This window comes from Rhipicephalus microplus, chromosome 5 (assembly GCF_043290135.1).
Source record: "Rhipicephalus microplus isolate Deutch F79 chromosome 5, USDA_Rmic, whole genome shotgun sequence".
In the NCBI taxonomy this organism is placed as follows: Eukaryota; Metazoa; Arthropoda; class Arachnida; order Ixodida; family Ixodidae; genus Rhipicephalus; species Rhipicephalus microplus.
Genome location: NC_134704.1, coordinates 198,427,678 through 198,454,073, shown reverse-complemented (window position 1 = coordinate 198,454,073; position 26,396 = coordinate 198,427,678). Strand labels below are relative to the sequence as shown.

Below are 26,396 nucleotides of genomic sequence, written 5' to 3'. Positions count from 1 at the left end.
TGCGCAGACTGCGGCCCACCCATAAGGAACCTCATACAAGGAACTGCTGCGTATGTAGCGTGGGACCCTTGTCGCCATCTACTGAAAAAGAGAGAGAAAAAAAGAGAAAGCTTTAGATGTTGTATCGTAGCTCGGCAGAGCGCGCTGGTACTTTTATTGTGTTGGTTACTGGCGTTCTATAGTTTGTAATTTGTCTCCTCTACACGTGGCGCTATGAATGCAGCTGTATTGCGAGACAAGCTCGCTGCCGGCGAACTTAAGCTCGTCTCTAATAAGCTAAAGAAAGCCAGGTTTGGAAACAATTTCTGCAAGTTGTCGACATGCACACCTTATCAACAGTAGGACATGTGCAGTGGAAAAGCTGCGAAGAAAGCTTTGCATATGATGATGGGAAGACAGGAACGTCGCATCTGCACCACCACAAGTGCAAGGCTGCTGGTGTCACCACTGCCATTTCTTTGTTCTTCACTGAGAAGAAACCCCAGGTTTCATCTACCATTAAGGGGAATCTGACGACTGCTTGCGTGAAGTGCTGTGCTAAAGATATACAGCCATTTGACGTTGTTTGCGATGATGGATTCCTAAATGCTGCCGACGAACTGATTGCTATCGGTGCCAAGTACGGGAGCATATCCGCGAGGACCGGGATTGCGCATCCTACGACGGTGTCTCGCAGGCTGTCTGAAGTTGCAAACGAACTCCGAGAAGTGGCGATGCCTGAGATTTAGTCAGTCAGCGATGAAGGAAGGTCGCTGCTCGATGACACTTGACATGTGGACCAATGACCACAAGAAAATTGCCTATATCACTGCAACGGCGCATTACGTAAGTGTGATATGGGAACTGAGGAGCCTTGTTCTGTTCACTAGTGACTTTCCCCCTCGAGAAAAAAAGGGGAGAGAACATCCGTAAGGAGATTGTACGAAGGAGCGCAAAGTTGGGGATTGATGAAGGCATGTTGAGCAATGTGGTGTTCGTGACAGATCAGAGTGCCAACATAATTAGTGCGCTGTGTCCGTATGCGAGGATGAACTGCTGTGCGCACGTCCTGAACACCGTTCTTCAGAATGCGTTTGATGACAAATACCTCGCTCGGGAATTTCCCGACCTTTTGGAACTACTGCAAAAAGTGAAAGTTGTCATGACTTTTTTAAAACAGAGTGGATTGATCAGACAGCACTATACTGCGTGTGCCAGGAGATATGCACGCGGTGGAATTCAAAGCTCGCCATGATCAAGTCCGTGCTAAGTCAGTACGATGCGATAAGAGAACCTCCGAGATTAAAGGGGAAATCTGCTCTTGGAAGACGTCAATAAGACTTTGTTGACGGAGGTCGCCGAATCCTTGGAGCCCTTCAAAGAGGTCAGCAAAAATCATGAGCGGGATAAAGTGGTAACGCTGCCCCTTGTACTGATGTACTACACAAAGCTGAAGAAGCACTTTACTGCTGATTCGACAGACTCACGAGAAATGTGCCAGCTTAAGTCGAGGACACTAGAATTCCTTCAAATAAAACTGCCCATAAAAGAGCTTCACAAAGTGGCAACGTTCTTGTGGCCGCCTTTCCGCCATCTCCTCGTTCTTGATGAGCAGGAAAGGAAAAGTGTTCATGACAGAGTATGCGACTTGTTAATCTATGTGCATCTGCGTTTGCCGCAAGGAGAAACGAGCACAGATCATCCTGATTATGAACCCCCAGCGAAGCGTACGTCTCTTGACGAATTTAAGGAGTGTCGTGATGCTGCGGAAACTCAACCAGCGGACAGTGAGCTTGACAGTTACCTTTGGGACCGTGACTTGTGTCAGGACATTGAAAAACTGCTTGAATGGTGGGAAGCCCATCATAGGAAATACCGGGGGTTTTCATTTTTTGCAAAATAAATACTTTGTATCTCGTCCTTGAGCGCCAGCAGCGAATGCAATTTTAGTGCAGCTGGGCACGTACTCCAAGACAGGAAAACGTGCTTGAAGCCAAAGAGCTTGGACAACTTGCTGTTTTCGCACAAGAACATGTACATTTCTGCCTTTTTCTGCCCTTTTTGCACTCGTATTTCTGTGGCATATTTCTAAGTGCGGTCTTTTTGTGTCATTGAGTGTTATTTTAAGCGTAATTTCTATCTTTATTTCACAAAGAAGTGTGAAACCTTTTATCTGAAGTAGCATCAAGCATGGTGTGTAGCAGCCTGATTATATAATTATATTGTAAATCTGGATTACGTTTCCGTGATGGCGTTAGAGTACGAAAAATATATACTTCAGTACTTCGTCCCCGTGAATTTGCGCTACTACACCATATGGTTAAATGATATACTTCACCTGATTTTGGTGGCTGCTCATAATATATAACGTTATAGTTTTTTTATCTTGCTGCAAGAAATTATTAATCAGGATCCTTTTAAAATGTTGTGTAAATAATGTTTCTAAAATGACTCGGGTTTGATTCTATCCACTTTTTCATGTTAGTTGTACACTTTTCAATCAATTTTGTTGCTATGTTTTACTTTCCCTATACTGCTATTTTAATGACTTGCCATGTGACATATAGGCAACACTTCATCTATATTCCTTGCTCCAAAACCTCTATATCATTACGAGGTATGCTATAGTGAACACCAAAGTAATTCCGACCACCTGGACTTCTTTAACGTGCACTTAAGGGTGTTCTTGCCTTTCGCCCCGTCAAAATGCGGCCGCCGTGGCCGCGATAATCGCACCCACGTCTGACTACTTAACAGCAAGACAGCTTCACCACTGAGTTATTACCGTGGGCAAAGCAACATTTCAACGCATGTGCACACTGAATTTCCCCTCTGATTCCCCGCTGTAAAGCGCAAAGTATCATTAATAATCATAGTCAACAATTAATATTCTCTAGTGGGCCAGGGCCGGGTTTAATCATGAGTTTAGCAAGTTTAGCAGTGAACATCCGAGCCTAGGCTGGGCCTGGGCTTGGAACCTCGGGCCCGGGCCGGGCTAGGGCTGGGGTTGGTCATGTACGGCCGGGGAGGGCCCGGGCTTAGAACTTCGGGCCAGGCTTGGGCAGGGGTCAGTCATGTACGGCCGGGCCCGGGCCGGGCTCGGGCTTAGAACCAGTGGGCACGGAAACACGAGTGGGCACGGAAACAGTGCGCTTTGTATGGCTTCTAACCATCAGTTTTTCATCATGCAGAATCTGCTGATGCTCCTGATTGCGTGGTCGGCGGCGGCACACGTGTGTTCGTGGGATATAGTGAAGAAGTTTCCACCCTCGTACGGACCGGACGATAGGGGTGGTGATTAAATTTTCTACAATTTCACTGCGACTGGTGGACTCTTCTTCGGGTTTCCAGCCGCATCGATGTCGCCAGCACCTCCCGTGGTCTACTTAAGTACACGGCGCATCGATTTGCCTTTCAGTGGGCACGGAAACAGTGCGCTTTGCATGGCTTCTAACCACCGGTTTTTCATCATGCAGAATCTGCTGACGCTCCTGATTGCGTGGTCGGCGGCAGCACATGTGTGTTCGTGGGATATAGTGATGAGGTTGCCACCCTCGTACGGACCGGACGACAGGGGTGGCGATGAAATTTTCTACAATTTCACTGGGACTGATGGACTCTTCTTCGTGTTTCCAGCCGCACCGACGTCGCCAACACCTCCCGTGGTCTACTTAAGCACACGGCGCATCGATTTGCCTTTCAGTGGGCACGGAAACAGTGCGCTTTGCATGGCTTCTAACCATCGGTTTTTCATCATGCAGATGTGTACAAAGTTTTCTCTATACGCTAAAAAATCGGACGACCCGTTTTTGCTACTGTTTCCGTGCCCAAACGTTCTGTACGAAGTTGTATGCGACTGTTTTTCCATGCTTTTTTTGCTCCTACCATCTGGAGATCTGGAAACTAACCCGGGACCTAACGCACGCACTGAAAACCTACTTGATATTGATTCGTTACCAGAAAATCCCGCCGAGCAGATGAAAGCAATGTTTAAACTACTCAAAAATTATACACAGCCGTTCACTCCAAAGTTCGAAAGCGCAAACCGAACTAGCTGCTGGCGTCAAAGCAATTAAAAACGGGCAAAAAACATAGAAACAAAAATAACCGGCATACAAAAAAGACTAGACGAACTCTAAGAAAAATCGTAAGACTTTGATCAACTTGGCAAAGATTTATCAGAAATACACGCGTCGATATCTGGTCTAATGCACCGAAGTAATAACTATCAAACACGCTTTGATGAGATTGAGGACAGATCTAGGCGTGACAACCTAATCTTTCATGGTATAGCTGACACTAAAAAAACCTGGAACGAAACTGAAGCTAAGCTATCAGCAGCGATAAATGAAGTACTTGTACAGTCAAATCTCGTTACTACGAACACCGAATTAACGATTTTTTCAGATTTACGAATATTTTGAAAATCCCCACCAGATTTCCTATATATTTTCAATGTAAAAATATATCAGAACAACGAATTTCAGTACAAAGTATATTTCAGAATAACGTGCATAATTTATTTGCTCGCCTATACACAAGGAACATCAGTATTACGAATTTAATTAAAAGTAGCAGCACCGCAACTCTCACATAGCGCAGTAGCCGCTGTTTTTTTCCATGCACGTAAGCTATCATCATCACCGTGTGGAGAGCCGACTGCTAGCGCCACCACACAGGTATGGTTTGATGTGTGGCAGCTTAGCAGGCCTAGCCTCGTTGCCTCGTCCTTCGTCGTGCGTCCTTCGTGCCACGCACGTGTGAAGTCTGCTGCGTTTTGTTGTCGTTCTTTTTTTCTTAGCTTTCTGCAAAGTGTTTGAAGACCCGACGATGAATGCACCAGGTGACAGCGCTAAGAAGAGGCGAAAGCAGTTTTCCCTGCAAGAAAAGGTGGATTTGTTGAGGGAACTTGACTCGGGCAAAAAGCAAATCGACCTCTGCAGGGAGTGTGGCATTGCCCCGTCGACTGTCGCGACCATTTGGAAAGACGGAGAAAAGATTCTGAAGCTTCACCGAGAGTCACAACTTGCACCTACGAGGAAACGGTTGCGTCTGGGAAATTTTCAAGATGTGGACCAAGCTGTGCTGACCTGGTTTAAAGATGCCCGGCTGCAAAACATCCCAGTGTCTGGCCCAATGCTTCAAGAAAAAGCCCGCGAGTTCGCCGACGCACTTGAAGTAACTGGGTTTGATGCAAGTGCGGGTTGGCTTTTTCGTTTTCGCCAGAGAAACGGCATAACCTGGCAGGTAGTCTCAGGTGAAGAAAAGGCTGCGGACAAAGAGGGTGCAGATTCCTGGCGGAACGATCGTTTCCGAGAGGTGGCAGAGTCGTACTCCGAAGACGACGTTTTCAACGCGGACGAGACCGCGTGCTTCTACCAGCTCTTGCCAGATCGGACGATGCACTTCAAAGGTAAGCAGTGTAAAGGAGGCAAGAAGTCGCATCTCCGCGTGACGGTCTTGCTCTGCTGCAATGCGTCGGGCACGAAGAAAATCAAGCCGCTTGTCATTGGAAAATACGCAAAGCCTCGCTGCATGAAGAATGTCGTATCCCTACCGTTCGACTATTGTGCGAACAAGCGTGCCTGGATGACAAGAGAATTGTTTTCGCAGTAGCTCATCAAACTCGACGAACAAATGAGGAAAGAAAATAGAAAAATTCTTTTGATCGTCGACAACTGTTCAGCCCACATTGTGAATGTTCGCTTGACGCACGTTCGCCTGGAGTTTCTGCCACTGAACAACACGTCGTTGCTGCAACCACTAGATCAAGGCATCATAAAGAGTGTTAAGGCGGAATTTCGCAAGCGCCTTGTGCAGCGTTTTATTATAAATCTCCGCTTAAAGCAGCCGACATCAGTCAACGTTCGTCAAGCGGCGGAAATGCTGACGGGAGCTTGGTGGAACGTGAAGACGTCAACAATCCGTAACTGTTGGCGAAAAGCAGGCCTAATCAAGGCGCCTGCCCAAGTTGAAGACAACCTGGAAGAGGACCACAGCAACCCAGGAGACCTGTGGACTGAGGTTGAGGAACTGTTGCCCGACGTCTCTTCCTTCGACGACTACGTGGAGAGCGACAGCGCAGCACTAACGTCGGCGGACATGACAACCGAGGAGATTGTCAACAGCGTTCGCGACGTCTCCAGTGACGACGACGACGACCCGAAGGAAGAGGACTCTGTATCACCGAACACTGAAGAGGATGAGACCATATCGCACTCGGATGTTTTGGTGCACATGAACAAAGTCCGCACCTACATTGGTCGGTGCAGTGATGTGCTTGATGAGGTGCTACGTAAGGTGGAAGGTGTTGAGGCGTACTTAATCAGCCGTTTGTGCTCCACGCGTCAGAAGAAAAATCACAGATTTCTTCAAATAAAGAACGTTTGAAGTGTGTGTAATTTTTTGTGTGTGTGTGTGTTTGCTTGTCGGCGCACACGGCAACTGCCAAGGTACGTCATGTTCGCTCCTAGGTTTGACCTCTTGCTTACAATCGAAGTTTTTCATTACAACGATATTTCAAAATAATGTACAAGTTGCGGCGGTCCCACTTAATTCGTTATATCGAGATTTGACTGTATCTTTCTGCACAGAGTCAATTGATCGCGCACATCGACTTGGCCTGTTTGCACCTGCCAAATGCCGCCCCATAATAGCCAAATTTTCCAACTACAAGACCAAAGAAAAAGTTTTGTCACTTCGTAACCAGCTAAAACAAAAGAACATTTCAGGGACAGAATATTTTCGTCAACGTACCCACACTTCTCGCCAAATACTAATTGAATTTGCAAAGAGCTATCCTGGGCGCCCGCAGTCTAAACTGCGCTATAACAAATTGCTCATGAATAATAAATGTTTCTACTACAACTTTGAACTTGATCGCGTTGAATACGCTCGCGTGGCAACCAATCAGGTCGCAGAGACTCCTCTGGGCGAAATGCCTCACTGTAGGGAGAAAGGAGGGGTAGTGGCATATCATCGCATCGTCACTCGCATCCGGTATCTGTATTCTTTGCTAACGCCAGAAATGTTCTCAATCAACGTTGTGCCCTCTCATCCATTATAGATACATGCGATGCGAAAATAGTAGCTTTAACTGAAACGTGGCTTTCCGCGCAAACAACAGACTCAAAAATATTTCACGAGGCAAACAACTTTATGGTATATCGCTGCGACTGCACCGAGCATAGAGAAGGAGGCGTACTACTTGCGGTCTCGAAGGACATACAGTTAAACCTCGTTATAACGAGACGGGCTATAACGAAATAATGGATATAACGAGCAAATCCTAATTCCCCTTGAAAGTCTCCATACAAACCAATGTATTCAAAACCTTGTTTTAACGAGGCAAAATTTGCCTGTTATGGGATATAACGAATAAATTTTGTTCGGAAGTGAATTTTTGAGCCGATGTCACGACAGTGCACAACGCGAATTTGAGACGGCGCGCAATGCGAGAACTGTATTTAGCAGTTCGAAACTCTCGCCACGCGCTTTCTAGCAATGCACGCAAAGCAGACGGCACGCGCTGTTCCCGGAGGAGAGGTCGCTGCACGTGCGCCGCTTGGCTACCACCGACAGTGGAGCACTCCGCAGCTTCGCAAACGTCTCGCCCTTTTCTTTTCTTTTGTGTCTTCTTTATATTCTTCCTCTCCCCTTTCTCATGGCACTGAGGCGCGCTTCCTAATCTTACATACCCCCTTCCCCTTGAGTAACCGGTTCCTAGAGGGCAGCGCAAAAGAGCGCCCCTTCTGCCCCTTCCTTTTCACAGCCACTTTCTCTGCAAGTGTTGTCGCTCACCGACGTGAGCCGCGTTGCTTTTGCGTGCGTCTTTCTTCTCTTTTTCGACCGCTTCCGCCTTATCTTTTATTGTGCTGCGCTCGTGATTCCAGCAACATGAATGCGCCAGGCGGGAAGCGAAAGTGCATGACGCTAGATCAGAAGGTGGCTATGATAAAAGCCGTCGAATCGGGGACCAAGAAAGGCAACGTGGCAAGAGACTTTGGCGTATCGACGAGCACACTGTCAACCATCTTGAGCAAGCAGGAGTCCATCATCGACGCTGTTGCACGTGGCGTGAAAGGAAGCGCTAAGAGGATGAGGGCACCTGCCTTTGATGCGGTCGAAAGAGCCGTTCTTAAATGGTTCTTGGACACGCGGGCCGTGAATCTGCCGGTGAGCGGCGCCTTGCTGCAAAGAAAAACGAGAGACTTTGCCTGTATCATGGGCTATGACAACTTCGTAGCAAGTTCGGGTTGGCTCCAACGCTTCAAGGAACGCCACGACATTGTCGGGAGAGCGGTCTGCGGCAAATCGCAATCTGTCGACGAAGCAGAGGCTACCAAGTGGGCGAAAGAAAACATCGTGCGGCTGCTAGAAAAATACAGCGCGGAGGATACATTTAACGCGGACGAAACCACTCTCTTTTTCAAGATGTTGCCGCACAAGACGTTAGCCCTCAAAGGTGAGCTGTGCCATGGCGGCAAACAAAGTAAGCTGCGGATCACTGCGCTACTTTGTGCAAACATGACCGGCTCTGAGAAGCTGCCAATTTTCGTAATTGGCAAAAGTGCATCCCCTCACTGCTTTAAGAGGAAGAGGCAGCTCTCAGTCAAGTACGTAGCCAATCGCAAAGCCTGGAGGACCAGGGAAATTTTTTCGAAATGGCTTTGCAAATGGGACGAGAAGCTGGCAAAGGCGAACCGCAAGGTGTGCCTTGTTTTAGATAACTGCACCGCCCACCATACCGCTGCCGTGCTTCAAAACATCGAGCTGCTGTTCCTTCCTGCCAACTGCACAGCAAAAATACAGCCGCTTGACCAAGGCGTGATTATGTCGCTGAAGGCAGTTTACCGCAAGCGTGTGATAGACAAGCTCCTGCTCAACATGAGGATGAAGCGGTGCCCCGCCACGGTGGTCCAGTGGCTAAGGTACTCGGCTGCTGACCCGCAGGTCGCGGGATCAAATCCCGGCTGTGGCGGCTGCATTTCCGATGGAGGCGGAAATGTTGTAGGCCCGTGTACTCAGATTTGGGTGCACGTTAAAGAACCCCAGGTGGTCGAAATTTCCGGAGCCCTCCACTACGGCGTCTCTCATAATCATATGGTGGTTTTGGGACGTTAAACCCCACAAATCAATCAATGAGGATGAAGCGAGACACCGATATTGACTTGTACGCTGCGCTCGAAATGCTTCAGGTGGCGTGGATGAGTGTCACGGCGACCACGATCGCAAACTGCTTTCGACGTGCCTCGTTTGCCGCCGCATCAGACGCCAGCGATGAGCCATCAGACGAGCCCACAGTGCCGGACGGTTTTGCCACATCAGACGAAGTCGCTGCATCATGGACGGCACTTCGTGACGCCGGTGTCGTGCTTGACAGAGAGTCGTTTTGCGACTATGTGAGTGCGAACTCGGAAGTGGTGGCAACGGAGCAACTCCTGGATGACGATATTGTGCGCTCTGTCAGTGATCGTAACGAAACCAGTGACGATAACTCTGTCGACGAACAGGAGACAAACGTGCTGACGGCGTCGGAGGCATTAGACGCGGTCGACGTACTGCGCGGCTATTTTGGCGCTCACGAGGGCGGCGAAGATGGCTTGAACATTGCGGCCGCAGCTGAGTAAGCCAACATTCGCATCAGGAAGATGCATCAATGTCCAATTACGGACTTCTTTGCAGCTAAGTCTGCCTGAAATGCAAGCTGTGTATTTTGAAGTGCATTAAAACAGGTGCATGACTTTTTCCTTTTTATTTGGGAACGCGGTTATTTTGTTGCATACCACCGTGCGGCGGGATGCTATTTAGCCCGCTATTTTTTTTGGGGGGTAAGTACAGTGCATAATATTTGTGGTAAACGCCCGCTACGGCTTTAACGAAATATTGGTTATAACGAGCAAATAGCGGCGGCCCTCCAATTTCATTATAACGAGGTTTAACTGTACCATCATCACCAATCCAAGTTAACAGTTTACTAGAACTAACCTGGGCTTTACTAACTTTGGGTAGCTGTAAACTGGTTCTAGGTACCTGCTACAAATCACCTTCCTCACCATTCACATTTGTTAACGAACTGCATGACTCCATCAACATAGTAAGCTCTCGTTTCCCTTCTTTACCTATGTTTTTACTCTGAGATTTTAACTTTCCAAACATAACGTGGAACACAGTGCCGATACGTATTTCCCCCTTTTCACAGCAGAGTGAAGATTTTCTGAATACTTACTCTGTTTATTGCTTGAATCAGTTAGTAACTCAAGCCACAAGAATTACAAGTAATACACCAAGCACTCTCGACCTAATACTGGCAACGCATCCTGACCTTGTCTCCAACATTACATACTTACCAGGAATGAGCGACCACGTCTCGCTAAACTTTGTCATCAATATTAGCCCTAGTAAAAAGACTAAACAGCAGAAACGCATATGATACTATCGGAAAGCTAACTTCGAAGCAATAAATAATGAGCTAACTCACTTTTACGATGATTTTGTTAGATTTTGAATCTCGTTCCGTTCAATCTAACTGGGATCTAATTGCATGCACAGTCCATAAATTGATGGAGAAGTACATCCCTAATCGCACACACATTTCCAATCCTTAAGCGCCGTGGTATTCCAGTCATGCAAAACGCCTATCTAATCGGAAAAAGCGTTTCTCTCGTTTAGCTAAAAGCTCGCCTTCATCTTCGCGCTGGACAACTTACAAATCTGCTGCAAACGCCTACTTAAGAGCTCTAAAAACTGCAAAAAACAACTACCTAACTAGAACACTACCTGAAACACTGAAAATAACCCTAGAAAGTTTTGGCAAATGATCAACCCAACCACTAACAACACTATATCACTAGAAGATTCATCTGGAAATAATATCCCCGGTGACATGTGCACATCAGCTATTAATGATTCATTTTCAAGCCAGTACTCATAATCCACCAACATCATACTCCCTTATGCGCACCACTATAATTACATGCCCATGGATCCAGTAATTATTGAGGTACCTGGAATATTGAAACTAATAGATAAGTTACCATTCCACTCCGCTCCTGGCTATGATGGCATTCATAGCAAATTTTTTTAAAGCACTAACGTAGCTAGTTCGATGATACTAAGTCAAATATTTCAACAATCATTGAGTACTTGTCAACTTCCAAAGGAATGGAAAATAGGGAAGGTGGTTCCAATCTATAAATCTGGCCCCAGAAACTCGCCTCTTAATTACCGACTCATATCACTAACAAGTAATTGTCGCAAATTATTAGAACATGTAATCTTCTCGAACCTTGCTAACTTTCTAGAGTCTAACTCATACTTTACTAAAGCGCAACATGGTTTTAGAAAACAGTACTCCTGCGAGACACAGCTTGCTTCGTTTACTCATCATCTGCATCAAATCCTGGATCGATAATCTTGCGCTGACAGTATCTTTTTAGATTTTAGCAAAGCATTTGACAAGGTTTGCCATAAATTACTGCTCTTAAAACTAAGCTTGCTAAATATCGGCGCTAACCTTCTTAAATGGATCGAACATTTTCTCTCTAATCGTTTCCAATTCGTAACTGCTAACGACCATCATTCACCACTCACTGAAGTACAATCAGGTGTGCCTCAAGGTTCAGTGTTGGGACCTTTATTATTTCTTGTATATATTGCTGCGACAGGTTTGCCACGTTCAAGCAGCCCGCCACAATCATCGTGGCACCAGCAAGACCCGGCTTGGCTGGCATGCGCCACGCGTTCGTGCGCTCCGGCAAAGAGGAAGAGGAAGATAGTTGGATCTGCGCCTTTCGGCTACTCGGACTTGACGACCATAGTCTTTAGAATCGTGGGCACAAGTTCGCCCTAATAAAGACGCTTGTTTTTTTAACCTGTCTGCCTCAGCATCGCTACATTTCTGGTGGAGGCGCTGGGTTATGAATCGAAGCCCCGCGAGCTCAAGACAGCGTAGCCCCGATGACCAACGTATCAACCCCGTGGAAGTGACTCCTGTACACCAGAGGGCAAGTCGCCGTCTTCGAGGTGACTCACTTGAGTTCGGGCCTTTTCACTTCACACCAAGGGGAATTCAAACGATGAATGCCACCACTATGACTAGCCAGGTAACACCGGCACAAGTGTTCATTAGCCAACCGCACCAGCCGCCAGTATTCCACGGCGACTCGTACGAGGATGTTGAAGATTGGTTGGACCTGTTCGAGAGAGTGTCGAGCTTGAATGGATGGGACGAAAGAGAGAAGCTCCGTCACGTATACTTCGCCCTGGAAGACTTCGCAAAGACATGGTTTGAGAATCATGAAACCTCGTTGTCTACCTGGGAGGTATTTCGACGACAAGCGGTGGCTACATTCGCGAACATAGACGGGAAAGAAAAGGCGAAGGCTGCTCTTCAATCGAGGAACCAGCTCACGGACGAGAGTGCTGCTATGTACATTGAGGACATAGTCCGTCTGTTTAAGCGTGCGGATTACAACATGGCTGAGGATAAGAAGGTGCGCCATCTAATGCGCAGAGTGAAGCAAGAGCTGTTCGCCGTTCTCGTCCGCAACCCTCCAAGCACAGTTGCTGAGTTTTACTCGGAAGCGACGGCCATCGAAAAAACACTGGAACAGCGGGCTCGGCAGTAAAACCGGAATCTTAACTGCGCATCTGCACAGGTATTCTCCGGAGGCGTGCGAAACGACGTTGAAGCCCTACGAGAGCTCATTACATCAGTTATTAGGGAAGAACTGAGCAGACTGCAAATGCCCCAGACTCCAACTGCACTATCTGTTACGGACGTTCGTGACGAACTGAGGCAGGTGATACGGGAGCCAGAGTGTGAGCTGCAGCCGGTTCGACCTATCCGAACATACTCTAAGGTTGTCAGACAACCCACGGTACACAGCAATGCAGCAGTTGCGACGACTCCTCTCCCACCTGCGGCACGCAGCGCACCTCGTTCCCGGGAACCAACAGCTACCTATCTGCCCCCAGGTGCACGTAGCACACATCACTATGTGGAGCGTAGGCCCAGGAAAAGTGACGTCTGGCGTGATCACGAGCGCAGGCCTCTGTGTTTTCATTGTGGGGAAGCAGGTCATCTGTACAGATTCTGTCCTTACCGACAGACTGGATTAAGAGGCTTCCCGTCGTATGCACCGTGCCCCCGAAACGGCGAACGACCAGCGGAGATTGAGGAGTACTTCTCCACGCGCCAGAACTCGCTACCTCTACGCCAACACCAGTCATGGTCACCATCGCCTATGCGCTACCGGTCATCCAGCCCACGTGCACCTTCAAGGCAGCCTGGTCATCGCTCTCCAAGTCCACACCCGGAAAACTGAACGCAAGCGACCTGTGAAGGTGAGGCCGCTGATAACGTCAGTTACGAAGATCCTCCAATATGGTTTGAGGGTGATGACGGTGTATTTCCGGTAGATGGGTGCAGCAACGAAAACGTTACTTCAGATTTGCGGTTGAGAATGGAAGGATGAGAGCTGAATGCCTTAGTCGACACCGGTGCTGATTATTCAGTGATAAGTCACAAGATGGTGGAAAAGCTAAACAAAGTTGTGACACAGTGGAGTGGATTGCAGATACGCACGGCAGGCGGTCACATTATTACGCCCCTTGGCAGATGTACTGCAAGACTTGAAATACGGGGCTTTATTTACGTGGCCGATTTCATTGTGCTGCCAGAATGTTCAAGGGAACTCATTATAGGAATGGATTTTTTGCGAGCTAATGGCGCCGTAATTAACCTGCATAGGTCTAGCGTGTCGTTTTCGACCGAACGAGCTATACCTGTGGAGGAATCTGAGGAACGACGCCTAACTGCTCTACGCGTTGTTCATGATGACGTAACTGTGCCGCCACGCTGCAGTATAATGGTGCTCGTAGAAAATGACGCATTGTACAACCGCGAAGGCATAGCGGATACAAATGTAGGGCTGTTTTTGAACAAAGGTGTCTGCGTAGCTAGGGGTCTTGCTCACTTGACGAATGGCCGTGCAGATGTCCTACTCACAAATTTCTCCAATGAACACATCGCTCAAGGCACGGCTATTGCCTATTTACACGACTTCTGTATGGCGACTGAACTATGCAGCTTATTGATGTCAACCACTCGACCAGTGGCCTGCAACATCGACACATCCATGACCGTCAACCAGAGCCTTCCGGAGAGTCAAAAGAAACAGATTTACGCCTTGGTAAAAGAGTTCTCTGAATGCTTTCCAACTGACTCGAAGGTCCAGCGCACGCCAATCACAAAACACAGAATTATAACGCAAGATGACACGAGGCCTTATATGCCAGCATCTATATCGGGTGTCACAGAAAGAACGGGAAATTATCAAGAAGCAAGTGGAGGAGATGCTTTCGGATGATGTCATCCAGCCTTCGAATAGTCCATGGGCGTCCCCCGTAGTGCTCGTTAAGAAGAAAGACAACACACTTAGATTCTGTGTCGACTACAGAAAACTGAACAGTGTAACTAAATGAGATGTCTACCCCTTGCCACGTATCGACGATACACTAGATCGGTTGCGATCCGCAAAGTTTTTCTCCTCCTTAGATCTGAAAAGCGGATATTGGCAAATAGAGGTCGACGAGCGAGACCGTGAAAAATCGGCATTCGTAACAATATTAGTGATCTAACTTCTTCAATAACTTCTAACATACATCTGTTCGCAGATGACTGTTATTTACCGCGAAATTACCAATGTTGATGATACTAAAACACTTCAAACCGACCTAAATAATATAGCTAATTGGTGTAATATCTGGTTAATGGAACTTAATATTAAGAAATGTAAGATAATGTACGTATCAAGAACTAACTCGAATCATAACACCTACCACCTAAACAAGGTTCTCTTAGATTCCATCTTGTCTTATAAATATCTTGGCGTGCACATCACAAATAACTTAAGTTGGACAACTCATGTAGAGTATGTGATTAACAATGCTAATTGCATGCTCAGCTACTTACGACGTAACTTCTCCAAAGCACCCTCTTCCTTGAAACTAGTACTCTATAAGTCTCTCATACGCCCCAAACTCGAATATGCATCCGCCATATGGGATCCCAGTCATGCTAATCTCATCACCTCTCTTGAACTAGTACAAAATAACTCTGCTAGGTTCATCCTCTCTAACTACAACTGCACCGCAAGTATGACTTCAATGAAAAATAATTTATCACTTATTCCATTGGCTCACCGACGAAAAATCGCCCGTCTTTCACTGTTTCATGAAATTTTCTATCACCCTACACTTCATAATGACCTGATACTCCAGCCTCTGTACATCTCAGACCGTTTTGATCATCGCAGTAAGGTAGGAATCGCATCATGTCACACTAGGTCTTTTTTTCAGTCATTTATTCCCCGCACATCTCATGATTGGAACCGCCTTCCCTCGAATGTCGCAACCATCACTGATTTCAAACTTTTTCACGAAACATTAGCTAACATTATATAACCAAGGAAATCTGTTACCTATGCTTATTGCTTCTGTTTTTGTATATTTGGAAATAACAATTTTTATACATTCTGCTGAAATGGTCATATTATTTGTCTTGTATTGTTTTATTTGTATTTATTGTATTGTTTTATTTGTGTTTATTACACTGTTTTATTTGTATTTTTCATGTATTTACCCACTCCCCTCCTTAATGACTTTTTGGCCCTGAGGGTATTATAAATAAATAAATAAACCAGGGACCGCGCTTGGCTCAGGCCGAAAAATCAGGCCCGTGCAGTGCTCTAGTGTAAGTATGCATAGTGTGCTACCCGAGAATGCTGCTGGGTAACTGTGCAAGATATTACATATATATTAAGTAATCGTGCTTGAAATCACATAAATTTTCAGTGGATTATAAGAAATGTCGTGAAAGAATTTGGCTTTAATTTTCACGGGCATATGTTGACCTCAGCCTAACGTGCGGCAAAAAGTGTTACCTTTTTTTTTATTCATCTCCGATCAGAAATCTGCCCAATAAGTGAGAATCTTATCTGTGACCTCACGCACAGCCGCTCAATACTACGCTGCCGCCAATTGTGTACCTCGTTGAAAACTAAGTTGCACATGCCGCGATATAAATAGAGTAAATTTACATCCATGCCATCCAAATATTTCTCAAAGTGCCAGTCATTGTGTGCATGCAAGACGTTTGCTTTCAAAGAGAACATTATTTTTCTATAGCTTTCATCTGCGATCAGCAAATTTCCACATGTTAACCTAACAGAATCGTGCACTATAGGCAGAGACCCTTGCTTTTAAAAGTTATGACTTTAGAGAACATAGCAAAGCAGAAGTTTCTGAACAAGTACAAACACACACAGCTCTGCTATGCAGAAAGATGCCGCTGGCAAAACGCAGGGGCTGGTTGGCAAAGATGCCAACCAGCCCCTGCTCCGAAGAAGGGTATGGTGGGTGGGGTGCTCGCAGTGACGTCGCACTGTTTGGAAACAGGGAGAGGTCTATTGTGCAGCGCCAATTCTTATTCTCTGAAAGGAGTGACACCAACATGTTTGTGCTTGTCCATCAGCAAAGGCAGTTGGGCCAGCTGTTCCGCATTCCAAAATGACAAGGCACCCCAAGGCATCGTGAATGGCACAACTGCTCACGTAGCACGTACAAATTAAAGTGGTGGCTGTCACAGGGCTTGAGCACGCCATTCACCACTTGTGACTGTCTGATCCAACGTTCTTAAAAACACTTTGAGTGCAAATACAATAAGAGCAAGGATTTAGCCTGGCAAGACACTGCTCTGTTGTCTACTTGCTCTCATGTTCATGTGGTTTTTTTAAAGATAATAATCTGTCTGAATAACATTGCATTGTGTGTTTCAATGTGGAGTTGCTAGTTGCAGAGGTTAAAAAAAAAGAAAGTCGGGAAATTCATGACTTTCCAGTGACTGAAAAGGATGTTGTTTCTGCTTGTAGAACCTTGGCTTTCATGTGGGTTGAAATGTTGGCTGGAAAATTTCAGTTTGGTGTTTATTTGAGCATTTGCACTGAGCTCAGGCCCTGGGATGTCCGGGTTAGGAAAGCACACCAAGTGCTGTTCTTGGGAGGTGTTCTTGTTACAGGCACATGGGTTAACAGCATGACTTGCTCTTTCCGCAGCTTCAATGGAGTGGAGTCTCACACCTGTCGGTCAACTGCCTGGATTCCCTGCAGACAGACTTGACCTAAACCTGGACTTTAAGGAGCTAAGACCAGTTGGTGCTGCTAGGTTGGAAGACACTGGGTCAGTACAGCACCGACTTTGCTCGTGGAAAAGGCATACACGTGTTTGCTAAACATAGCTGTGGCAGCTTTTTCATTTACACAGCGCTGTTTTTCGTCATTCCTCCTATTTTGTGTAACACCTAGAGTTGCTTGCAAGAGCTAGCAGACAATCGCACCAAGGTTAGTTGGGGATGTTATTAGCAGTAATTGTATTGCACAAACAAAGGTGGACGAAATTGACTGCGACCTTCGAATAACTTGTCCGATGCTCTACCATCTGAGCACCGGTCATCTCGACGGCTTTATGGGGTGTATACCTTATTTACTCGCGTAATGAACCCACTATTCACCTTGGTCCTTGAAAAAAGAAAAAAAAAGTTATGGTTTTTAATGTATTAGTTCATTTTATTTCGGTGTGATAGGCAGTGCCGTTGCCGATTGAAACATAAAGCCGTGATATTACAAGATAATGACGCAGTAAAAGCTATAACGATAATGATGCAGTAAAAGTTCTAACATAGTTTTGCAACTATGGTAAACAGTTGCAAGCACCGCGAGCATGGATGATATCAATTAAAATTTAAAAGTCGCACATTTCATGGCAGAGCGCCATCTGTTAAACGGAGGAGAAACCTCATTACTTATAGCGCCACGCAAGCACAGCGGCACAAAAACGAAGCAAGAACCAAAGCCTTTGAGATGGCGGGTGCGCAGCGTAAAAACATGCCACGCATTCGCCATCTCGGAGGCCATACAATGTGCTTCCACAACCATCACGCCAACAGCGTGTTGTCCGCAATTTCTGTGCGCCACAATCCAATGCTCCATTCAGGGCGCGTTCGACCGATACGCTAGCTACACGGCTGGTTTTAAACCCTAATGTTGGTCGAGCATGGGTGCGTGGCTGCATGACACTTCAGCGTCGCAATGCGTGCGCATTTGTTGCTGGAGAAAACAAAAAGAGCTTCGAGCTAAGAAGATTTGTCGAGCATTTCGCGGGCCAAAACATGCAAAAGCGTCAGGCAAAATTTTCGCTGTCACTACGCGGGAGAAAAAAGTCACTCTCGTGATTTTTCGAATCCAATGTGCATCTTTCTACCAATAAATAAAGTCTCGATATTGCCTGCATATGAAAACGAAACTGAACCCGCGTTGTTAACCGCTTTCATCAGAAGAGTCTGACAGTGTCGGACATCGCTATCAAATAATGGCGACAGACCACGAATTCACGTAAAATGCATTCAAGCGTTTCGTGCACTACTGAGCTGTGCGCGTTGTAATTTGTTGCCTTGTGAAGTGCAACTCGTGATGTCCTGCTCTTATTATTAACGTTGATGTCAAGTTGAGGTAATTTTGCATGGTGATAACAGCTGCTTCGCACCCTTATGCGTGCGTAAGCTTGTGACTGCGGGTGCGACAAAGACAGGAGATCTGCTGTATGTCAACCAGGAATAGTTCCCACGAACCGGAAATGTGAAAATACCAGCTTTTCTGCCGGCTGAAGCTACTCTGTGTAGATAGAGCTTGACTAGGTAACAGCCCCGGATACGTATGCATGCGATAAAGGCGTATCTAGAAGCGCATGAACTTCCACGAGAATCAATTTTAAGACATCCTGTCTCTCTGCTTTTATAATCGTCAACCGGGGGAACGCAAGTTCATATTTCGCACTCGTGAATATTTGACAGTTGATTCGAGTAGAGGTGTTTTTTTCTTTTGGATGGAATCTGAAAGCCATTGTGATATGCGGTGTCGACATTAAACTACGTTGCATAGCCAAGGCTTTTTCTATGACGATTTCTATGGAGATTTTGCTGGGACCAAACAGATTCGTTGCAAAATGTGGGTTGTTGTGGAATTAGGGGTTGGTAATTGAAGTTCCACTTATGTGCATTTAAACGTGGGAGTGTCAGTCAGCGTCGCTAGTAGCCATGACTGCACGTGTGCAACACTTTTTCTTTTTTGCCTGTTTGCATCACATATATGTTCTGTTATGTGATGTGATGGTCTGCAATTTATGACACTCAGTAGTGCTGTCCAGTCGTAGTCTAGCTGTGTGATATTTTCATCCTTCATGCTGCTGTCTGAAGGATTTGTTGCAGCATGCCTTTTTGTGAATTTACAGTGTGCAAGCCAGGATTTTTTTCACTCTAGTTTCTCTACGTTACTGTTACTTATCATTCAAGACCTTATATACCTCAAAGGGGTGCTGACACGAAAATTTTCAATTGTAGTTTTCTTGCACCGAATGAAAGGGCATGCCCTCGGAACCCTACAAAATGCACTGCAAAGTGTGACTGCATCTTGAAACATTGAAGGCTTCCTACTGTACATCACAACACGGTACAAGCTTCTCGCCCCCCGAAAGATGTCATGGTTCGCCATTTGGCACCGTGGATTCGTTAGTACTTGGCATCATAACAATTAGCTAGATTGCTACTAGAAATCATGGGAATTAGTACTTTTGCCAGACATCAAGCCAGTATCAATGTCGGCTGGTGCATTGTAATATTTACTTTAGCTTCAAAGTGAAATACCTTACCAGCATTAACTGAGGTTCACACTTACTCAGAGATTTTTGTGACGGAGTAAACTCGACTTTTGAAAATTGGTTTTGGTACCTCTTTTAATGCTCAGACCGTATTCTATATTTCACTGCTGTCTTTATCTTATGACATCTTTGTGGTTGCAAGATGTTTTTATGGAATTTTTATCTTATGTTATTTCTGGTATTATTTCACATTAAAGGGCATGCTCAGCAAAAATATTGCAAAAATCTTGTTTTCTTTTTACCCAATTTGAAAACTGCAGCCTTTTATGAACAAGAATCAGGCATTTGTTTGTTCTAGCAGGACTTTTTTCTGTCCAAAAATCACCTCCTTTAGGTACCCTGCAGCTGACTGCACACGTGGGGAGCTAAAAATGCAGCGAAATGAAGGGCACTAATTTTTCGACTAATTTAGTGAGAATGATACTTGGTCTGGCAACAAGTGCTTCATCAGCTGAGTCAATGTTTAGCCGCCGGTAGAAATACTTTGCAGGCGTTTTTTGTACGTGTTGTCTGTGCGCGTTGTTCGCAGAGCTCCAAAATCAAAAGTATGGTTTAGCCTTTAGAAGAAATATAGGCAGGCCAGAGGACATGCGGAAGGCTGCCTGGGCCACATAGTATTTTCACATGGCATCAACAGATACCAATCCATCCCACGTCCTTTGCCCAAACCACACTGATACCTGGTGCAAATTCAGCAAAACCCAGTTCAGTGGGGAATTATAGGTTCACGAAGAACACCTTCCGGCATCTGTACTAGATGCAATCAAGCCAATTTATAAGCAACTTGCTTATCCCAAATTAATTGCGCAATGCCTCCATGGCAATACTCAAAACCCCAACGAGTTGTTCAACAATGTTGTGTGGCAGTGCGCTGCTAAAAACTGGTTTCTCGGACACCTCACACTGAAGATATGCACTCTTGACTCTAATCACCTTTAGTGATGGCAATATAGCTCGTTGGAGTGGGCTGAAGTCATTTAGAATTTCGCCCGGTCACTACACAGTGCGGGGCCTACGCGCACTTGACATGCGTCGACAGTACTTTGCTGACAGGTCAGCGAAGCAGGTGACAAAAGAGGTCCACTAGGCCAGATGCCTCAATTTTAAAAAAATGAGTACATGGCTGCTGCCTATTATAAATATCTTTTAATTGGTGATTATTTTATAGTCTTTTTAAAATACAGCATATTTTTCACTTTAAATGTGATTAGCTCAAAACATGCTTTTTTTGTACTAATGTACCCTTTTCTCAGCAACCACTGTATCTAAAAACATAGATTTTAGCCAGTATTTAGAGAACATGCTAGAAAAAAAAAGTTCTGAAGCAGAATTATTCTTGTGTGAGGAAGCACTTCCTTTTAACACAGTATCTAATACAGATTAACGGGTGATAATTGGGTACCTCAAGTTAAAAAAAAAATAGAAAAAATTAGCAATAAAAGTTTCACGAATAATTCTGCTTCAGTAAGAATAGGAATGGCTTATGATCACAATGATAGTAAAATAATTACCGTAATTTTTATGGTTATGGAGAAAAAGGTACACAAGGTTGGCCTAAAATACATTGCAGGTATAGGCCGTACCCTGTTCTCTTAATATATTTCATAGTCACGTTTCATGTACCATTCTATGTTATGTTATCATATGTAGGATCTGAGATAATGTTTTTTTTTCTTCAAATTCAGCTTACATCCATGCCATTCGATGAAGTGTAGGGTTGTGTGCACCTGAACAAGTTTACTGATAAATATAGTGTTATACTTTGAACTACTCTCATCCATACAGGATATTGTAACGTAATGCTTGGTTTACATGAACAATTTTACCATTAAAAATTGCATTTTACATAAAAGAGCTTGTGCAATGTCTATTGGTGTTTGATAGCACTGCTTAACTTGAATGCATCCACGTTGCCGCTTAGTCATACATTTCGATCCTGACCACTAACGTCCATCATTAATTATTGAACAAGCCCTTGTGGTCATAGATTCTTGTGGTAGTTAACAGTGAGAGTGGAACCAGAGAAAGTGTTGTGACTGATTGGATGCCAAACTTGATCTAAGATTGCCTACTTGCAGCATTTTCGTGTTAAACACCTCTGCGCGTCGAGAGGGAAACGCAACGCACATTGCGTCTCCGTTTGGTCGGCCGCAAATGTTCAAGAAGGGAGCGTACATGGGGAACTCCAGTTAAAAGCTAGACGAAGTCGGTGCCCGTCACTTAACTCTTTGGTATGGATGGATGCTATGACGCCTGGGGTAAAGGCCACCACCTGGCGGTGTGTTAAGGCGTTGACAAAATTGCACTTCTCCTATGAAACATGCCGAATGGGACGGACACATAGAAAGGACGCGTTGAAGGAACTAATGACTGATATCATGGTAATGATGCATTACTGCACTTTACTAAGAACGCTGTTAGAGGACAGTGCTAGATATAAAAGGTGTATTTTTTCAAGTATACAAAGTATGTGACCGTGACGCTGGGGATAGCATACATGGTATCTGTTATCGTGAACCCAGGAGTCATGGGTTCGAATCCCACTGGCGGAACGTTTTTTTTTTTTTCTTTGTTATCTGATCATGTGTATTTCTTCAACCTATTTTCTGTAACAGAAATATGTCACTGAAATATTGGTGGACCTTAGCATAAAACACTTTCATGATAAATTGCCATAAAAATTAGTTGCCGGTTCTATTAATCTATATCTAACACATTTTTTTACCTGTAAGATGTACTTTTGGAAAAGCAGGTACAGTTACGAGTCTTAAAACCTTTTTTTTTTTCTGAAATTATTGGTGGTGACAGATTAACCTCCAATGACGTTGCATATTTGCTTGAGTGCTCCTGTCATTTCTCATGGTACAGGCCTTTGAGTACTTCGAATAGCTTCATTCTTTGTATTGCACGTTCAACATAGATGTGCTCTCATGTAATGTTCAGTGTTTTGCTTGGACCTTGTACTGAGAACACAAGAATGGTAGCTGTATCACACCGAATCCTAGGTCTTTGCACATCATGTAATCTACATTAAATCTATTATCAACCATGACATCATCCGGAAAGCCTGTCAGTTTATCAAGCACCTGTTATTTTCCTACCCTAGCCTTATTCGATGCTCTACTGCCAAAAATATCACTGATGAAAGTTATAATGCCTGCAAGTGAAATGCCCATAGGAATCCCTGCAGTGCGTATACCTTTACAGTGTGAATACATTAATATTCGGCATGATGCACCGTGACATTTCTCTAACTCAACCTCTGTTGCAGTCAAGCACGACACGTACATGTGAGAACTCGCAAAAACAGAGCGGCATGTTTTTCTTGGTTTCCTTGGTTGTAGGCTAAGGAATCACATATTCTAAATCTGCAGCAAGGCTGCGCAGTGTACAGTAAAACAGCCTATGCACAATCGACTTGCTAATGCTAAACAACGTACCTAGGCACTCAAATGAAAGGCATGTCTTTAAGCATACAAGAACAAGCAAAACACGCTCAAGCACAGACATTTCTAATGCATTGTCATCAATTTCGGCTACCTCATCACATATGGCTCGAAACATTGTCGGTGTTGAATAGAGACCCGATTACAGGCAAATGTCCATTTTGTTTCTCCTATGCCTATCATGCCATTTTGACATATGAGCATGAATGAGAGGGTAATAAAAGCTTTATAGTGTTTTTATAGTGCCTATAAATGCCTGCTTTCATAATTGGTGCCTATATAAACACAATTTAACCTGAAATTTTGCTTTAAAGTATTGCTGGACTCCATTTTACCGGCAGCATTGAGCTTTCGGAACACTGTGGGGTGAAACCTATATTCCATATCATAAGTTACTTTCAGCACTGTCAAACCTACAAGACCTTTTAGCCAATAGAAAGGTCAATTAGCATCTACAAATGTATTCATCTGCGTCGCGTCATCTGCTCAGCATCTCCTCGACGTCTGCTCGCTTGCGTAGGGAGCGAGAGGTGCTTCCGTGCAGCGACAGGGCGATGAAGAACGAATGCAAAACCGTGGAGTGTCAACAGGGGAAAATGAAGTGTAGATTAAAAAACGATATCCATTTGGTTTTTGTTTTATTAGTCATTTACTTCTTAAATGATGCTTCACTATGTCACATGAGAAATATTACTTAGACAATAGAAGTTGTTGCGTGCCCAATGAAAAGCTTTGTATCACTAGAATTTCTTTATTGCTTCATTACAAGCTGCGAAAGCTTGATGTGAGGAGGTGAGCTTTAAGCCTTGGCCACTCACTCTATATAGACTTTGCAAGCCCAATTACTTTCCTGCCTTATTTGGAATCGGAGCAACTCTGAGCTGGAGGATCACACGACGCGAACGCATCAGCACGTCCTGTGCACAGAAGGTACATTCGCATGACATGCCCATGCCAGGCCGTGCACGCAAGCGGTGTTCTGTCATTTTGACGATCTCTGTGTTGTACTGCCTGTTTCTGTGGGATGGATCCTTCTATGCGCGCACGTTTAGAGAGGCTGGCATGGATCACGTATCCTTACCACGATACACTTGCATTACTGCAACTCCTCTAAGGGACGATGCACCAAAAACATGCGAAGTGTTGTGAATGCTGGCTCCGTTAAATGCGAGAAGGGCGAGAACACTGTGCAAAGGAAATGAAGGCAGCTTAATCTCGCATCTCGCTCATTACGAAGTTATAAAAAATAATGCGTATAGATTCCGTCTGTGTGTTTTATTATTTCTGTCAACCTTCATACTTCTATTCGAGCAACAGGTTGCACAAACTACACACGTCGTCTTGAGTAGTTCTCGCAGTGTCAGATGCTACTTTGACGTACGCAGGACCATTCCATCACCTCTGCCATGTTGGGACGCACGCCCGTGAGATGAATGTCAAGCAGTGTTCAGTGTCACATTTCACCTCTTTATGGCACACGTAGCCCTGTAAACTTTGGCAGACGAGATCATGAGCAACCAGTGCATACATTTCTCTTTGCTTCTTGAAATTCTCAAAATTGTGTAAGGGCCCTTTAAGGTGTTAACAGACAGAAGAAATATTAAGCCTGTGCGTTTAGACCAAGTTAATACGAGGCGAAAAGATCCTTCTGGCCTATTGGGCTCGGGCTATTTGCACCTGTGTAGCCCTTCTCAGCCATGCCGAAAAGAGAGAGACCCAGAGGCATGTTTATTCGATGGTGGACACTTAACTCGTCTCGATGGACTAGAAATGGAGAGACCGTATTCTGCGAACCCTACGGGAAAAAAATGCCTGGCTATGTCTAACCATTATGCCTATGTATCATAAACTAAAGCATTTTTGTTTGCTTTACTGTCGTAGACACAGATCCCACACGTATTTCTTTGAAGTTTGAATTTTGTGAAAGTTTTTGTGCCTATATTTACGATTTTAGGATCGTAAAACAGTGTTTAGCTCGCCTGTTTTTGGCGTCTAAAGCCCTGTTACTTAGTGCCTGTAAATGCGGACTCTAGTTATGAAACATCTGTAAATGCACGACCAGTGTTGTCTGTTAACAGCTTTCTGAATAAAACTGAGAAAGAATCCACCTCGGCAGCGGTCTTTTTCACTCCTGGATGTTGCAAGTAGCCTGCACTGCTTCATCTTCTCCTTTATGCATATTGTCAGCCATGACTGTCTCGACTGCTCCGCCTGTACCAGTCAACAAGTCTGAGCATATGATATGGCTCAGGAAAATTTCTGGGTGAGTTCGAAACCTAGAACGAAAGGAGAGGAGAAAAAACGGTGCCTCCCTTTCCTCTCCTTCTCTTTTTCTTTACTTTCTGAGTTTCACACTACTACAGTATGTTTAGCAAGAAGCAAGACAGCACCCCATAATTATTTCAAAGGCAGCCAAGCTTGAGGAATGCCCGTCACTGTGAAATATGGGGAACAAGGGCTGATGTTAACTGATAAGCTTAGGATGCATAAAAGACCAGCCTGTTATAAGAAAAAAAGGCTAATACATTAAATCAACACATTTTTCTCATTATTACAAAGATATTTTTCTCTATGTAGCACAGTTTGCTAGAACGTTCTACCACCTTGACTCTGTTATGCAGGTTTTTGTGTACTCAATGTTTTCGTTTGAGGAAGGCCTCGGACCGGGAAGGAGGGGAGCCATTTTCAAACAATACCAAAAAGTATAACTTTATAGCATACGGCAAAAAAAAAAAGGAAATATGGGAAAATATACAAGCAACTGTAAGAAATAATTAGGCCAAGTTCTTGACAAAGTTACTTTGACCGTCATCACGAGACTAAAGAAAATCCTGTTGAACGTTTCTAAAGGAAAAGAAACAGTCACCGGTTGTTGCGATGCTTGCAGTGGCTGGGGTGGCGTAGTCATTGCGCTCACGGTGAAACGGTGGCACAGGCACTTATGGAGCGGACGAGGAGTCGGGTATGCTGCGACGTCGCCAAGCCAGTGTCTTGGCACGGCGGCCGGCTATTCCCTCGTCCACATACGTCACACGCAGAAAGGCAGCAGGCGCCTGGGCGGGACGGGTGAAGCAGGTGGCAGCAGGAACCATGAACGACTGGTCACGAAGACCCTTCGACGCTGTCGGGCCCTTCGTACTTGTCGCCGAAGGTCCACAGTACAGACCCTGGCACTAACACCGTGTTGTTCGATCGCTT

General features: G+C 45.1%; 1 protein-coding gene across 6 annotated transcripts in view; it reads left to right on the top strand.

The window, feature by feature from the left end:
- Positions 1-26,396, top strand: part of LOC119173573 (ribosomal biogenesis protein LAS1L) — a 282,454-nt gene that overhangs the window by 231,890 nt on the left and 24,168 nt on the right. For all 6 annotated transcript variants that reach the window (XM_075896362.1, XM_037424380.2, XM_075896360.1 and 3 more), the window contains one exon: positions 17,097-17,220. In XM_075896362.1, coding sequence (XP_075752477.1) covers positions 17,097-17,220 — 124 coding nt within the window. The remainder of the gene's footprint in view (positions 1-17,096; positions 17,221-26,396) is intronic.